This window comes from Haliotis asinina, chromosome 7 (genome assembly GCF_037392515.1).
Source record: "Haliotis asinina isolate JCU_RB_2024 chromosome 7, JCU_Hal_asi_v2, whole genome shotgun sequence".
NCBI lineage: Eukaryota > Metazoa > Mollusca > Gastropoda > Lepetellida > Haliotidae > Haliotis > Haliotis asinina.
In genome coordinates this window covers 18,453,550-18,471,911 of record NC_090286.1, presented here as the reverse complement: position 1 = coordinate 18,471,911, position 18,362 = coordinate 18,453,550, and the positions used below count along the sequence as shown (strand labels likewise).

General features: G+C 40.9%; 1 protein-coding gene across 1 annotated transcript in view; it reads left to right on the top strand.

The window, feature by feature from the left end:
* Positions 1 to 18,362, top strand: part of LOC137290530 (ubiquitin carboxyl-terminal hydrolase 24-like) — a 177,129-nt gene that overhangs the window by 127,359 nt on the left and 31,408 nt on the right. Inside the window, exons 41-48 of the mRNA XM_067821545.1 lie at positions 1,116 to 1,337; positions 2,400 to 2,519; positions 3,240 to 3,502; positions 4,307 to 4,446; positions 5,179 to 5,314; positions 5,416 to 5,617; positions 6,384 to 6,487; positions 17,299 to 17,412. Coding sequence (XP_067677646.1) covers positions 1,116 to 1,337; positions 2,400 to 2,519; positions 3,240 to 3,502; positions 4,307 to 4,446; positions 5,179 to 5,314; positions 5,416 to 5,617; positions 6,384 to 6,487; positions 17,299 to 17,412 — 1,301 coding nt within the window. The remainder of the gene's footprint in view (positions 1 to 1,115; positions 1,338 to 2,399; positions 2,520 to 3,239; positions 3,503 to 4,306; positions 4,447 to 5,178; positions 5,315 to 5,415; positions 5,618 to 6,383; positions 6,488 to 17,298; positions 17,413 to 18,362) is intronic.

Here is an 18,362-nt window from a genome sequence, read left to right as displayed (position 1 = left end):
CTACAGATGATTTGGAGATTCTGGACCAATCTCTGAGACGCACTTAGGCATGGAGGCTTTTTTTGATTAGATGGCGGATAGCCTTTGGTTGATTCACTTGATGAAGAGTTTGCATGTTATCTCTAAATCATAGTTTTATTGTAGCTAAAGTTCACAGAGGTGATTATCCTATTCACTCTTAGGACTTGTCAGACCAGGCCACGGCTCATGATCAGGGGTTGGATTGTCTCTCTTCTACTTCTGTCTCCTAATATCGAGTTCCTGACTCTAAGTTGGCCTCTGTTGACATGGAGTGGAGAACGTTGCCTCCCTTGGCCTCTCACAGGACTTCTCAACCTCTTAACTTCTGCTCAACAATTGAACCATCCCAAATAGTTTAGTAAAATCTAAGTATTTTAGATATTTACATACTTATCTCATACATTATCATCAAGTCTGAAGCCTGCCTGAGTCATTTCTACCTCCGAGTTATCATTGTTCTACCCTTTGTTCTCAACAAAAGGAATGACTTTTCCATGTAGCCACATGAGAGACTGCAGTGACCTTACCGGTCACCTGGATGTCTTCAATCGAACCACCTTTGCAAGTGTTAGGTTAGCAAGCTTTCGATCTCAACTTCTGCAGTTTGCGCTGAAGAGTAAGCCAAGAACGCATATATACTGCTGATAAGAGGTAAGTGTGTAAATATCTAAAGTACTTAGATTTTACCAAACTAGTTGCTTTTCACAGACATTTAACAGCCTCATGAAATTCAGGTAACTTTGATTCACATGGGAGACAGCTTGTTACCATTTATGAGTTAGATGTTCTGACATCAGCTTTAAGATGAGACCATTTGTCCAGTCTTCCTCCAGTCTCATCAGTGGGGAACACAGGTCAGGGTCACTCAGTCAGTGAAACTAAAACTTGGTAGCAGCTTGTGTGATGAAACAATACATGTTAATCTTTACACGCCCTTAAGAGGCACAATGAAAAACAATTTTGAGTATAAAGTGTCAGTTTTTGTCATTACCCTCACAAAAACTGTACTTTTTTCATGACACCAAAACAGAAGTAAAAATCCTCCATCCCTTAACATATTACTTTCAGTGAAGATTAATTGTCTCTTTTTCAAGAAAACTGGGAAAGATGAGATATTCAAAAAGAAGTTCCAGGGCATATTTTCTGATCAGAAGATTTGTAAAGACTGTCCACATCGGTATGAAAGAGAAGAGGCTTTCATTGCACTAAACTTGACTGTTAAAAACGATACCTTACAAGACTCACTGGACCAGTTTGTAAAGGGAGAGCTTCTAGAAGGCGACAATGCATACTTCTGTGAAAAATGTGGTGAAAAGGTAAGAAACCATTCTTCTCTTAGAAGAAGTTTTTTTGTGACAAAGTGCAAAAGGCATACATGATTCACCTCTGCTCAGTGCTAATATAAACCTGAAGTGTGCTTCTCACTATGTATTAGGTCATCTCTTGTTTTTCCAGAATAACCGCATTTGAGGCTTTCGTTTTGGAGGGGCTGGTCTTACTTTTCGTTAGTAAGACCGCTGCCTAGGTTTTAGTTTTCATTAGTAAGACCGCTTCCCAGGTTTTAGTTTTTGTTAGTAAGACCGCTTCCCAGGGTAAAATCAATTTAATAACAGTAACCATAAGTAGATAATTTAACCCCACTACTTTCGTCGGCCCGATGGCCATGCGGTAGAGCGTCTGCCTACAGATGAGAGAATTGCGGTTCCAATCCTGCTTCGGAAAACTTTGCTTTGTGAGTTTAATATTGAACAATATTTTTCAGTTGATTTCAAACACTCATGTATATTTTGAAAGTTAATGTTCATATAAAGTTAGGCAAAGTAAAACCTCAGAAGCGGTCTTACTCCAAAAGTAAAACCTGGAAAGCGGTCTTATTAACGAAAAGTAAAACCTGGAAAGCGGTCTTATTAACGAAAAGTAAAACCTGTCCCTCCAAAACAAAATCCTCAAATGCGGTTGTTCTGGGAAAACAAGAGATGATATAGTGAGAAGCACACTTTAGGTTTATATATGATAGAGAAAACACTTCTCCTCAGTTTTGGTAGACAATGTAAAACCATTGGGGTCTGGAAATCCCTCCCCCTCCGGTTTAACATTGTCTGCCAAAACTGAGGAGAAGTGTTTTCTCCTATACTAACAGTGAATCTTCAGGTTGCACTGGCATGCATCTTTGATGGGGTTCTCTATATGTGACCTCAAGAACTCTTTGTCTAACCTGATTCTGGCTGATTGCAGTTGGTAGACTTCAACTGTTGGTGTAGACTTTATTTTGACACTCATAAACTCTTGGTATAGTTTGCATTTGGATGACTTAAACTGTGGGTGTGAACCCTTCTACAAGACGTTAATATCAAGCAGGGTGTATGTCCATCTTTCAGAGGAACACCATCAAGCGTATGTGCATCAAAACACTGCCTCCATTGCTCTGTATTCAACTCAAGAGGTTTGGCTATGACTGGGAGACAAATAGAGCTCTCAAGTTTGACGACCACTTCCGCGTGAGTTTATTTGTCATCACACATGCCAGAGATTCCACAGTAACCATATATCTATATGAAGGAGTATTGATGTCATTTGAAGACATTTGTTTCCTTTATGGTTTTTGATGGACTAGAAATGGTTTGAAAGTTACATATCCCAACAGTTGATATGTACTATATATAGATATACTATCGACAAAAAATAAGGCTTATCCCTGACGAGAGGGCATACAGACATTGGACTGGCCCTGTAAGTCCCCAGACCTGTACCCAATTGAATATCTATGGGACATTCTTGGTCGAAGGGTGTACTCTGGGGACCCCACACCCATGAATCTGGCCCAGCTAGATGCAGCTCTTCAGGAGGAATGGCAGGCAATACCATGGGCAACCATCCGGAAATTAATCAACAGTATGCCATCAAGGTGTTGTGAATGTGTTGCCCAACATAGTGGACACACCAGATATTGAACTTCATGCCCAAATTTATTTTAGTGGACATTCGGCAGCATTGTCACATTCACTATCATTTCATCAGTTCACTTATTTTTTGTCAATAGTATATTTTACTGTGGGACAATAGTGTTGACAATCAATTCAGCAAACTGTTAGTTGTGGGAATTGCATAGGTGTTATTTAGATACTGAAAACTAAGAATGCTAGCTTCAGTGTAACACTAACTACAGCCCATGCATAACATGACCACACTGACAGGCAGGTGTTTCCCTCTTGTTGCAGTTTCCATGGGTACTGGACATGGAGCCATATACTGCAGATGGTATGGCCAGGCGAGAATCTGAGAAGGTCAACAACAACAGTGACACTGACACAACAGAAAAGTTGAATGGTGACACCTCAAAGAGCAGTGGGAGTATATCTGAAGTGACAACAGACTGCACTCCCTGTCAGCAGAAGCAGATCAACTATGAGCTGGTTGGGGTAGTTGTGCATAGTGGACAGGCAAATGCTGGCCATTACTACTCCTTCATCAGAGACAGAAGGTACAAAGTTAGCTGGGGTAACCCTTGTACAGGCCTACGTCACCCACTAGGGCAACCCCTGTATATGCCTACCTCACCCACTAGGGCAACCCCTGTATAGGCCTACCTCACCCACTTGGGCAACCCCTGTATAGGCCTACCTCACCCACTAGGGCAACCCCTGTATAGGCCTACCTCACTCCCTTCTTTGAAAGGCCTGTTTAGAAGTTAGAGAATCGGATAAGGACGAAACTTTATGGATGAGCAACTTCTTTAATCAGGTGGAGCGACGTTTCGATACAGCTTCTTGTATCACCAAGCAAGTACATTTCGATACAGCTTCTTGTATCATTGTCAAGCAAGTAAGAGGCCTCTTACTTGCTTTGCAATGATAAAGAAGCTGTATCAAAACGTCACTGCACCTGATTAAAGAAGTTGCTCATCCATAAAGTTTTGTCCTACTACCTCACTCGCATGGACAACCCCTGTATAGGCCCTCCTCACTCTGGTACAACCTCTGTATATGCCTTTCTAACTCTGGGACAGCCCCTGTATACGCCTTCCTCACTATGGGACAACCCCTGTATAGGCTTACCCCAGGCAAAAGGGCAACTGGTGCACAGGCCTTTCTCACTCACTAGAGTGAAAATATCCAGGTATTGCGATACTTTTTCTTTTTTAAGTATATAAGTATTACTTTTGTTCTTCCATATTGGAATGTGTTTGTTTAACATGGCACAAAGAGTGTGTATTTACCTTCGAGTAGAATGACTTCTTTATCACATTATTCTGCTTTAATTCTGTTATGTTCTGTTTTCATTGTAGAGGCACAGTGCTCACCAATGGCAATAAGGGAAAGTGGTTCAAGTTCAATGACACAATTGTAGAGGAGTTCTATATGAATGACAGCAGTATTGAGCAGGAATGTTTTGGGGGCAGTTACAAGGCCAAAGTCTATGACCAGTGTGAGTGCTCTCTTTTATGAGTCTAGCTGTATTATGAGAGGGATGGTAGTGGTAAGTTTTGGAATACCAGGTAAGCTACTTATGTGGACTTGGTCCACTTCAGTCGGGGTGAAACAGTATGCTGTTACCACAGTACTGTAGGGCTCTGAGGTTCTCCATTTCTTTTCGGTATATGAGATATAATCATAATGCACAAAATGGACACCAGTGCCAAATCTGACATTGTTCAATAGCATGGTACAAGATATTATTTTGATGACCAAAACATTCATTATATCACTCGATAAAAATGACAATATGCAAACTGTATTTGTGGATTGCATTACAGCAGTTCTACTAATATTGCAGTATACCATTTCACTGTTACTCTTTTCAGCTACTTAGTTGGGAGTGCGTCTTGGTGGCCAGGAATGTTTGGGGTTTACAGTTATGGACAGAAGGAATAGTCTTATGATATACATATATGAGTTAAATAAGTCCTGTAATTTAAGTAGTTGTCTTTGTAGCACCTTGTAAAAATAAGACACTACAGGGAGGATGCAGGCAAACACTAAAACATTCTTTTCAAATTTAGGACCAAATAACATTCAGCATAACTGTCAAGAGAAATGGGTATTTTCAGATTATACAGTGACTAAGTGTGAACTTAAAAACATCATATTACAAGATAATGTTCTTGCATTTATAACCATTTGAATTAAACATATGATCATCTGTATATGGATGTTTCAGCAAGCTCCTCGTATCCTGAAGACCGATTGCGCTACTGGAATGGCTACTTGTTGTTCTATGAAAGAATGGAGGAACCTGCAACACCAGCCACGGCAAAGAAGAGCAAGATCGTGAAAAAAGTGCTCACAGATGGAGGGTATGTTTTTGTTTTGTGTTTACACAATCGCCAGAGTCTCATATGAATAAGTGTGAAAACAGATCTGTCAAATGCTTTCAACTTCTTCTTGATTGTTATAGGAAGAGCTGCATGGACTCTGACAGCCTGATGGAACTGACTGAACTTGTCCACAAGGGAGAGAGAAAGGGCATATTTGTTGACAAGATGCCAGCCAGTATACAACAGATCATTCATGCTGAAAATGTAACCTTTGTCAAGAACAGGGATGTGTACAACCATGAATATTTCTCATTTGTGAAGAATCTAGTTTCAGTAAATGCAGTAAGTAACCGTTGCCACATATAGGGAATTCAGTTCTTTGAGATGCATTAAGAGGTGGGACACTAAGAAAGGATAGAAATATAAAGATGAACAACCTCTTTATTGAGTGATGTTTCTGTGTAGGTTACGAAGCAGATGAACAGAATAAAGTTTGAGAGGTGTGTGTACAAGTGTGAAGAGGTGTTGTTTCAGTATCAAGATAGGGCTTCTTGCTACTGAAGATAAGATTATAAAGGCTAACATGTGAAGCTGTAGTCAGCTGGAGGTATGTGAAACCTGTACTCTAAACAAAGAGGTTATGCCTGATGGGGGTCTTTAATGAGTTGATGGCAAGCTGGGGGCATTTAATAGACTTGGTTATGGATGATTGATGGTTGGATTCTAATGATGTAGATTGTTTCTTGGAGGTTTATATTTTGAAATCATTGAGGTTGGTTGTTAGGGTTTTGACTGCCCCTGATGCTTTGGTCAGTATTGTCTTGGATAAGATCTGCTGAGGCTGATTTGGAGTCAAGACAAGTGTAAATACTGAGGTTTGATTGTGAGGGGTCTGGATGTTTCACCAACATAGACTTGTCCACACTTACATAGAACCTAGGTATACCGTTCTAGAGTGAATTTTACACAGGAGAGAAGAGCAGTTTGCTGTCTTGGCAAAGTTGTACTCTATGTTTGATATACTATAAGTTTGGAGTTTGCAAACTACATACAATTTTGATTTTTAGCCTGTTTTGCTATTTGATTGTGACTTGATTTGTATTTCCAGGAAGAAGGGCATAATGTTGACTACAGTGTGATGTGTGTACAGTCTCTACAGCTTGGAGTCCGCTTTCTTTTCAACACATATCTGAGGAATCGCCGAAAAACAGTGTATGTACAGACAGTGGTTTAGACATTTGTCATCAAGAAGTCACTTCCTCTAGTACAACTATCAGAAAAGTACATGTAATACTTCGTTGCTGTATAAGAGCAATAATATTGAATGTGATGACTTCCCCATACCTCTTAAAATGTTCTCCATTGTGTTTGCCATCTCTTGAAAATAAGGCACTATTATTTCTAAATTTTGTTTATCGTTCTTAGGGGTGGATATTGCAGAGGATTTTCATATTGTGATATATTGCAATGCAAAAGCATGCCTTGTGATATGTATCACATTATATTACAAAACAATGACTAAATAAATAACATAAAAAAACCCAAAACTACTTATAATCAAGTGAATGCTTGATTTATTAAGCAAAAATGGAACAAGATCAAAATGCTTGATTGAACTTTAATAAGAAAACTTTTAATCATGACAAAATAAATATTTTGCACAAATGAAACAAGGAAAAGAGCAATTTAACATGGGCGCTTTGGTTACTAGTTTGAACTAGTTTCCCCACTCTTAATAACGCCCGTTTTTAGATGGCTACTTGACTTGGTCAGGTCATACCAGAGATCACTGGTCATTGATGAGTAAATATTTAAATCATTTGGATTCAAAACATTGCATAACACTTTAACAAAAATTTAAGGACATGAAAAACAGACGTATCCAATGATTTCCAAGAGTTATGAAGTTTTCCAAATACATGTCAAAAGACTGGTTTATTGTTAACATGTCTGAACTGGTAAATACCTGTAAACCAGCTATTTTATGCAGCCCAAATTATCTGTCCCGTTATCCATGTTGTCGGAGGTGTCACAGTCGGCTTGTGCCTTATTTGGTTAAAAATTCCCTAGCCGCAACGTACACCAGCCCAGCCCAGCCACAGCAACAAGGAATGCCCACAGATTTTGACCAAGCCATGTGGCAGTTTTACCCAGTGTGCTGAGCAGCCATGATACGATACTCTTAGGATACCAGGCAGAGCTTCTGCGGCCTTACCCGCGAGTTTAGCCAGAGCCTCCTCAAGTGATTTTAGATGTTTTTTATCCAGTCTCTGACGTCACCACCACTCGGTGTGGTGCCACCACTTGGTGAAGTGGGAGAACCCCCTCCTTTAACAGATAGTACAATAGTTGATATGATGAAACCCAATGCCGTCAGAACTCTGGTGATACTTTGCTCTCGGAACAATATTCGGATCCTGTCGGCCAACGTGCTTTCCTCGTTCAGTATTCTATCGATTGTTTCCTGTATGCGGCTGATCTGGGATCACAGCTGTTCACGATTTGAGGAGGCGTCACTCGTCTTCTAAATTAGTAATTCATTCCATGATAAGACGCTTCATATCCTCTTCGTCCGTTTTGCTGAGTTTGGTTTTTCATGAGCTATGTGCTCGTCGAGTACGTTCAGTTTTCCCATGTTGTTCACGAGTTCACCGTGTGCGTGTTCGTCTAGGCCGTACAGTTCCCTCAGTGGAAACTCAAATCCCGGTAATGGTTTATCCCAGTATTTACTCAACAGATTTTCAACACTGTCCGACGTTTCTGTAGCACGCTGTGTTTTGTTACCACTGGAGGTGTGGGGCCCCCCTCTCTACTCAGTTCGGATATGGTAGCTTGAAGACCTTGAACAACCTTCAGAGGAATAGGGTGTCGGGCTTGCCCCACCTTAGGTTTTACACCACTGTAATCCTGCATGTTTAGTTTATCATGGATAAATTCAGTACCATGGCGACTGTGGTTTTCTAGTTAACGATGTCAATCTCTTGGTTATCCTTAAGACGTAGAGTACCGAAGTCATCTATGGTAAAGTTTGAATAGTCTTGACCCTGAGGCGCGATGTAGTTTCTTTTGCTTTTTAAATCATTGTAATAATCGTATACTGTTGTTTTCAAAAGATGGTCACTCAATGGGGAACTAGTAAACAAAGTATCTTTGTATTCAACATCAGGAGGAGCAGTAGCTCCAAAATCATCCATTGGGATACCGTTCATAGTTTTGAAATTATATTTTATCAAATATTAATATATATAATCTCATACGGTAGAAAGCTAAATTCTTTTCGAAGATTAAGACAACCCCTTGGCATCAAAGCCGTGCGCTAGTCGGTTACTGTTACGAACAACCCCAGCAAGATAGACCAGAACCAAGTACTGTTGGTTAGATTCCCAAACTTGGGTGAGAACGACGTCATAGTGTCAGGGATGGCACGATTGGCGTTTAACATCACATTGACTTCAAACAACAACAAATAATAATGTGTGTCATGCTATAGTCAAGAAGACCACATTAAAAATTAACAGTAACGAGGTGTTTAGCATAGGTGACAGCAATGTATACTACTGTTATACAGACCTGTGGAAAAGTGAGGGAGAACGCGACAACAGTGTGTACCAGGGACTCAGCAGCAGAAAATCGAATAAGTTACGTATCGTGTACGCCTTCATGCCAGATGAGACATCCAAAATTCGGAATAGTGAAAAAGCAATTGCCGAAGCATATGGGAATAGGTTTTGTATCCCGCTTGACTTTGAGCTGCTAACTGGGCAAGCGCCGGTTTACCAAGCCGCATTGGGCGACAGGCTGAAATACGAACTTGAGTTCAATGATTACAGCAAAGTCGTGTGTATGCCAAACTCGGATGAGGGTAGTTCTGAGATCGACAACATCTTGTTAGAGTTCGACATGGTGACTAGTCCAGATCTTGCCAGGCAGATTTGAAATCAGTACAAGTGGCGGGGTGACCCCCAGGACAGCCTTTGTTTTTAGTAATGTTTTAGTAAATTGTAGTAATAGTTTAGTAATTTTAGTAAAATGTCTGTTTTTGAAGTTCTAGTTGTGTGTAACCTAACCTTTATCTATATGTGTTTGTTGGTTATTATTTTTTGAAAATACAAACTATAGTCCTATATTATGAAATGGAGTGAATTACTAGAACAGATGTTAGTTCCAGAGGAACAAAAGGACAACAAGCAGCGAGACAGACTGGTAACACTAGTCGTGGGTAGTAAGGGAAAACAATATTTAGGTGACAACATCACTGCTGACAAAATTCAGAAAATGTCAGATGAGGAAATCAATAAATTATATGCTAGGTGTGAGACACAACTTGGGGCCGAGATGACAAAAGTCATAGGTACTACTATTACCCAGATTTACGGCTGAACGTAGACTCAATTTGTCGGAGGACTTAGAGAAGGACCCGTTCATCAATAATGCCTTGAGCTACCTCATTTGTGCTGTGTATCTAGCGCTGATGACTGCAGTGATCATCACAGCAAAGCATTGTAAATTTAATAAAACAAATAATAACAATAATATAAAAGATGGATGCTGCCCAGAGTCCAGTGGGGCAAACCCCACACCCCCAGTTGGTGGAGAGTCCTGCAGACAGCTCAGTGCTCAGTCTTGCAGAGCCAGTGATGTAAGTGACCAAGAAGATGAACCAAAAAAAAGTTGAAGCTGGTAGAAAAAATGCCTTAGCAAGGCACAAAAAAATTACATGTGGTACCCCATGTGGGTGACTGTAGGTGGTGCAGTAGCCACTGCTGCTGTTTCATCATATATGTTGTGGGCAGACCTGCTGGTCAGGAAATTTCAATACCCCCAGTGGGGACACCCCACAGTCCTGCGGACAGCTGACTGCAAGTGACCACAGAAATCGACCCTCATATTATGTTATAATCAAAATCGTTCATTAACGACGCATAGCACGCATTGGTGGTTCCCGGATTAGAGTAGGATACGCATGGTTAACTAAAATGATTATAAAACGACCAACTATAAAGCTCAACTTCGACCTGCAAGATATTTTTATGCTTACAATGAACATTGGTATGGCGATGGCCACCAAGGATGTTCTGGTAAAGCAAGGTATTATACCTGAACATATTTTAAAGTAATGTGTATAATATGGCCACGGTAGCAATGTTGGTTGGTGGGGCTCTTGTTAATGCCCTAGCATTTTCTGTTTTCTCAATTAAAAGAGTGAAACGTGGCTGAGGTAGAAGCAGAGCAAAAATGACACAATATAGCTGTAGTAAAGCTACAGGCCGCACAGGCTGAATACACTAAGAGATGAATGAAGAGATCAATGATCAACTCAGACGTGAAGGTCATTCCATTAAAACTTTCGCAGACGTCGATGAAGCTATGAAGGGTAAACATCTGGAACCATTAAATGAACCAATGATGTCTCAGTATTACACTCCTTCAGAGGGTCAGAAAGATAGTGAGTTGGTCTTCGTGGCACTTGGTTTAGCAGCAACAGTGTTAATTGTTAAACAATTAGATAAATTACACAAATTATTATGTCACAAAATGAGAACAGCTCCACATATTTGTCAATGGGGAAAACTGAAATTTGTGGTTAAAAAAGCCGTATTGAGGGTTGTTGTTCTTATCACCATAAAGATAATATCAACTATACGTGTTTGGTGTGTGGAATAGGGGTGAAAGGCAATTATCGATTATGTAAAGCCCATGGCTCTGATGAAAAATAATTTCAGCACATTTATGAGAAGAAAAAAGGTTACATCAGCAAAGTTAAACACTTGTTAAAGATCAAGGTATGGTTTGTAATTCCTAACGAACGAATCCTCTATATGGCCCATTTTCCAAGAAATACAGGTTAGGTTGCCAGTCTTTGATATCCACTCGATTGATATTATATGTTTTCATAGACCAGATAGGATCTGTGTCTCTCCCTCGTATTCACCTGGTTGATATAAATATCTGACGAGTGCGTGATCAGGAATTTTTTTTCTTTTTAACGATCTGGTGCTGCCACCTCTGCTACTACAGATTTCATACGGATTGCATCGACTGGTCTCATGGGGGATTCCCCCACACCCCCGAGTAGCCTAGTTACTTCATGATTCATAAAATCAACCACACGAGGAAGTCGTACCACCCATTCAGTATTTGGTGCCCAGTGGGGACGCCCCATACCCCTGTGGACAGCCGACTGCAAGTCACATGAATATTGGTGTGCAAACAAACATTGAGCTAAGGAGCAATTGAATCTCTCGACTATGGCTTGACTTGGATGTTCACCAGCCGCACCCCTCCTTACCTCAACATTGTGTTTGGCTAGCTGTTGTGACACAGCACCCATGAATTCCCGGCCTGGGTCCACTTGCAACACAGAGGGCACGTTAGTTGACTACGTTTGTATATGCGCTGGAATCCGCGGGCTTACAGCGGCTGGCGATGTCTACAACTGTCACTGCATACTTGTAGGTTTTACCTCTGTATCATGTGGAAGAAACAACAGGTCAGCCTGGGGAACTTGATTAGGTGTATGAATACCAAATTTTCTCCTGGGTATATATTTCGGTGCCGGTAAGTATACTTGTCATATGGCTTGTTTTTGTAACCAGGCTTTGGTTTTTTCTTCTGAAACACGTGCGGCTTTAGCTAATTTTTTCATAGCATCTGCCCCTTTCCAATGTCCCCAAGGGATGTAGTAAACTTTCTCCATTATGTATATGTAATTTAAATATTTAGTGGGGCGTCCCTTCACACCCCCCAGAGATCAAGGAGTGACTGTAAGTGTAGGTATTGACACCATCCGAGGTTATCCAGCGTTTTGTATCCATCGGAGATAGAGATGTCTTATTCAAAGTCAACCCGTATATCTTATGCCCGTCAATAAGAAGTATGTTCATCTGGTGTTATAACGTTTTTTTTCTCTGATAGAGCCTGTTTGTAGAGGGTATGCTTGATATGTCGTTTCACCATGTTCTTTTTCACACCCTTAGCCTAAGAAATGTCAGCATCGTCTGCTTGACTTTCATATGTATCGCCTCCAGGTCATCATCGAATAAAGTACTTCTGTTGTACACCGGGCTTGCTATCAGTTTCCTGATCTTGTCTTCTTCATTCAGCCGGACTAGCTTCACATTAACACGTTTTCGTAAATTCTCCATTGTTTTTGCCAAATACGGAGGTGTTTAATAGTTTGTACAGGTTTTTCTCGAAGTCGTTGGTGGCCAGCTTTCTCAGGTCAGTGTTCTTTCTAATGCAGGGTTCCATCCAGGGTGTTTAGAAAGGTCTAGAATGCTCATACCGACATAGACCGGTCGATTAAGTTTAATGTGACTCTTTTTCATGTGTATTGCCACCAGGTCATCATCGAATATAGTACATGTACTTCTATTGTACGCTGGGCTTGCTATCAGTTTCCTGATCTTGTCTTCGTCATTCAACCGGACTAGCTTCACGTTAACACATTTTCGTAAATTCTCCATCGTTTTGCCGAAGAGATGTTTAATAGTTTGTACAGGTTTTTCTCAAAGTCGTTGGTGGCCTGCTTTCTCAGGTCAGTGTTCATTCTAATGCAGGGTTCCATCCAGGGGCTTTGATTAAACTTCAGTATTCTATGCACTTAAGTAAGCTTCATGCCAAGTGATAAATACAACTGTAAGTTACGGTAGTGAACTATATACTTTGTTTTATTCATCACATTTTGTACCAGTTTATCAATTGGGGATTGTGGCACCCCACCAAGCAAGTTATGTTGATACTCAGACATCCAGTCGGGATTAACCTTAATCCGTTCAGGTGCCAGAGGGTAACTGTTGTGTGATGTATGCAATTCCTTTGGGTATTCTAAATCCACTTCGAGTATTTAACCCTTATTAGAAGTGGGGGATACTCCAGTGGGGACACCCCACACCCCACACCCCACACCCCACACCCCACACCCCACACCCCCAGTGTTTATCACAGATTGAAAATTATTCTCAGGCACCCATTCGAATCCCCTGTCGGCAGATATTGACTCATAGCCCAGCCGTACAGGTTGTTGGCATCAAGATAGAGTAGATGGTTTGTAGGTTTATTATGGCTATAGCCTTCCACATACTTGTTAGCTTTAGCATAACGTTTTGAAACCATGGAAATACGACCGCGTAACCCTTTCTCAGTAAACCATAGCATGTTTGTTCTTAAAATACTCAGGCAGGGGTAAATACAATCCACCTCTCAGAGGTACCCGTATCTTCAAGGGTTTTGCACCTGTTGATGTCACCACTCATTCTTCTGGCCTCTACTTTGGTAGATGTGCCCTCCAAGACTTTAACTTTTATGGTACTGAAGACTGGGCGTGGTGTGTATGCAATCCCTTTTCTTGAAATCATCAATGGGGCAACCCAGATGGATGAGGAAGTTGTGTGCGACAATGTTTCTTCATCCAGCGTGTCTTACAAGGCGTGAGACTCAACAGATGATGGCCCTTGATTTGGAGCTCACATAGATCCGTCAGCCTGTCTGAAACTTAGCTTCAGCTATTAACACTGTCTCTCTAGACCTGACAGAGTTGACCTCTCTCCTATGATGGCTTGGTAATGGATGGTTCTTAGTGTCCTTGGCAAACACTGACCGGCAGATCTCGCCAAGTTTATGTGTTATTTGGGATTTCTCTCAACTCTCCTGTTTGGTATTTAAAGCTTCAGAAGAATCTTTTTCACCACTTTTTTTTCCTTGACTACCATCCTTAATAATGAGATCAAGGACATCTATCAAAACAATGTGTGACTTAACTGACAGGGAAATAGCATTGACGGCCCTCCACAAGTCAAACATCCCTCATCACATACATCCAGTATCTACTACTGCATCAAAACCACACTGTCAGGTGGGCTTGGATTCAGGCTCTAGTCAGTGGTTGGAGACGTGACTAGTCTTACATCAACAAGGGAGGATATGACCGTAGCTACGCCCCCTTCAACAATAACCGAACAAGAGCAAATGAGTTCAAAATCCACACGACTGGACATCATTCCTCCAATAACACCCATACATTGGCGATAAGGGTGTTCTAATGTAATTGGTTATTTCTTGGGGTCCATATGTTACAACATACACACACATGGGTTCTGGCTCTATAATTCTGCCTCTACGATGTGCCGGGTTTCAAGGTTTACCTTCAGCCAAGAGTACCTGCTTAGTGCAGCCAACAGTCATAATTTGGTGATTTTATGAGTGCTGTCTGCCATATTGTGAAATTTGCATATGAGCAGCAGCCGTTTTTCACCATATGTCTTTATATTAGCATTTGTAACCTTTCTCAAGTAGACGACATCCTTACTTCGAATTCTTCCCACAGCTGCATGGTACAGGCTTTAGACCTTCATCCCATGTATGCTGTCCAAACAGGTGTCCATTAGGGAATGCCAGACAGACGTTCGTAAACTCAGTTTGTTTTCTTTTAGTGGACTCGCCCGTTAGTCAGTGCCTCCATGCAGAATTGAGGAATCCACTTACTACATCTGATAACCTCAGGGTTTCCACCACGAGATCAATAAGCAGTTTTAAGCTCAAGGCAGTGTCCCTCACCATTCATCACTGGGTGCTATAGCACCCAGGCAACACAATTGTTGTGAGGTTTAACAAGAGTTTGACTGGGTTATTGTTTCCAGATGTTCCGTCTGTTTCCTGTAGCACCTGAGAAGTCAGCATATTCCTGAGTACAGGTATATTTTCATAGCAGATGGTATGTCATGAATTAACAACTAGTTCAGAGCTCCTCTTCAACAAGCCAGATGTGGAAACATCCTCGTGCATCATCATCCCATGCCAGAACGGGTCAGTTAACACAGTGCATCTTCAGCCCACATGTGCCAATTGCTTTTCAGTCAGAGCATTGTTACTGCATTGCTAATGAATGTTGAACGCCCATGAGCATATGTATAACAAGGGACAGTCGTTTGAGTAGTAGTTTCTATGAAGCAGCATCTGCAAAGTGTGTCCCACTGTTTTAGCAGTTTCCTGCTGTGCTTTTACAAGGAAGGCATTTCAAGAGGAGCATAGTGGCAATTCCATCTGTTTTAGCAGTCCCTGTTGACATGCTTCACTTAATAGGCGCTTGAGTATCCAGGCTGCAGTTTTGACCACCCGCAGACTTCAACAGTGATAGCGACAAGGATCATGCACTTGGTGTCAGTTGGGTCCAATTTGAACAACACATGGTTCTGTCCCACTGGGTATTTGGTTGGGATTTCATAACTACAAACCAGTTGCCATTGCGAAAAATGATTGACAGTTCTCTCTTTCACCCTTATTGTCTGTTGTCAGTGTTGCAGACGTTCCTGTGTTACTGCTGATGTTACAACCGATGTACTCAGCTTGTACATTAAGCACACCCATGCTGTCACAGGTATGTAGGCAAATCCACAAGTGTTTTATGGATACGGACCACCATTATTCGTTTGTATAATTTGGCTAGTTGGCTGGGTTTCTCCAACATCTGTGCCATCCTCATGTACTTTGTACACTTGCCTCAACTATGGCACTTCACAGTAACTGTACAGTGGCACTGATAATGCAAGTGTTTCTAGAATCAGACACAGTCTTTGTGTGTGAGTATCAACACCACATGTGTCCAATGCTTTGGATCATTGGTGCCACACCATACATCATGCCATCAGAGGCTTCCAATATTCAGACATAAACAACCTCCAGGGGCAAGACTTATGATGCTCTTTTGCAGTGACGATCTTTTCCTAAAAAAAATAATCTATAGCTCCGACAACACCTCATACCTAAACGCACTCAACCCGGGTGGTCAAAGGTGGATAATTATAAAAATGAAACCAGTAGAGACTGAAAACAAAACTCACTGAGACAGGTGTTCCTTCCAGTGACGCCATGCATGTTTCAGGACGCAACCGACAAATCATGGAACGGAGCCGAGAAATCTCCGAAGATGGCCGAGCGTGTTTCAAGCATTACCGACATTGTTTACGATAGGGGCATTGTGTTTATTTTTTTACTGCTAAGCTGCCAATATCACTGCAATTCTTTCACGAGTGGGCTGAGCTTGTTAACATTTGAGATGCAATTCCTTCAAAATTGCTGTAATTCCTTCCATTACTTAGTGGGGGCTGAATGTGCTGGAAGTAGGTAGTTGCAGGATTAGTTAATAATTTAGTAAAGTCTAAATATCTTTTATATTTGCATACTTAATCTGCACTACTTATAACAGCCCACCCTGCGCTTTCAGCAACCTCCCCTCTTTGTCTTTACCTGTGGGATTTTACTATGATGTGATTAGAGGAATGTTTATTTGAGATCAGGAAGTGATCACACTTTCTCAACATCAGTCGTCAGGCACAGCCATGTTTTCAGTCGTAAGTAATACATGCAGGAAGTAAGTGGTGCAGGATAAGTATAAAAATATAGAAAAAAATTATGTAGACTTTACAAAGTTATTTTATCATTTTTCTTCATGTGCTGTTCAGTGAAAATATGCTCCTTTTAGGTATTGTAATTTTAAGAGCCTGTGAAGATTTAGGTTATATATGGTCTTCAACCACCCATGCTAGTCAAAAGAGGCAAGACTTTCTGACTTGATTTGACACGTCATTGTATCCCAATTGTGTAAATTGATGTTGATTACTGGGTTTTCTGGTAAAGACTTTGTTTTCTGACCACCACTTTAGCTGGAATATTGCTGAGTATGGTCTGCCAGTGAACATGACACTTACTACTCTTGTACATGACAGTTACTACCCGTGTACAGGTGTGTGGTGGCCAAGCTACCTTTGGCATATAATCTCTGATTCAGCCTAGTAGTTACCATGCTTTATTTCTAAGACCTAGAGTCAGTAGATGAAAGCACTTTGACTGACTTGTCAGCAGATTAAAGCACTTTGACTGACTTCTGTTGAAACAATGAAGCGCTAACTGTTGAGTCAGTAGATTAAAGCAGTGTGACTGACATGTGTTGAAACACTCAAACACTGCTATAGAGTCAGTAGATTAAAGCACTGTGACTGACTCTCTCCATATATTTTGCACTGCAGTCTAGAGTTGGATAAGTGGGTGGAGCTTGTGGACACACTGCTGATGAAGTCAAAGGATACATGTCTCTGGATAGTTGAATATCTATCCGGCAAGGAGGGACAAGAGTTCATCAAGTAGGTCACATCTTGTTTCAGTATATCATCAACTACAGAACATCATGTGTCAGTTCTCTGTTTCAGGGTCAGTCTCCATGTAGTTGACAGGGAGGCATGTGCCTGGAGAGCAGAAGGACATTGGTTTGATCACTGATTTTGGACACACTAGAGACACGATTGTCCCTGATAAAGAAATAGTTTCAGACATAATTGTTCCGATCACAGCATAAAAATTGTTGGATTTATTGGGTGCTTTTTAACGGAATCGTCATTGTGAGGTCATGTAGACTTACATGGAAGTTTATGTGTAAATATATTTCTTGTTTATATAATGACTCGCAGTGAAAATGCATAACTAATTTTGATGTGGAGTAAAGTGACAAAAAACAAAGGTTTAGATGAAAAATCATTTTCAGTTCATGAAGTGTATTAAGCAATGAACAAGGTCACGGCTTTAAACACTGTCAGTATCTTGTGTGTCCTCCATTCACCATGACGCAGATGTTGAAAAGATGTTGCAGTGAGTTACAGAGGTGAACAATGATGGCCATGGGAATATTTCTCCATTCTTGCTGCAAGGCAGTGTGAGATCTGAAACGGCTGTCGGTGGCTGGATAAACAGTCTCCCAAGTTTATCCCATCCAGTCTTAAACATTCATTTCAAATATTGTGTACATTCTGTCATTTTCGCTCATGTTTCAAAAAATGATCTGACAAAAACCCTTGAGTTTTCACTGTGGGTCGGAATACATGCTGTCACAGTGACTGATTCAGGACAGCCATTGTCCAAGTAATTCTAAAGACCCAAACTATATAACCAAGACATATATGACTTATTGACATGACACTAACTCCATTCTTAATCTGCATTGTACATTGACTTGTCAGCCAACCTATGCCACTCTGATAATGTCATTAATTATTTTGTAGGAAGATCATAACCCTAATTAGATATTCTTTTGACTGTT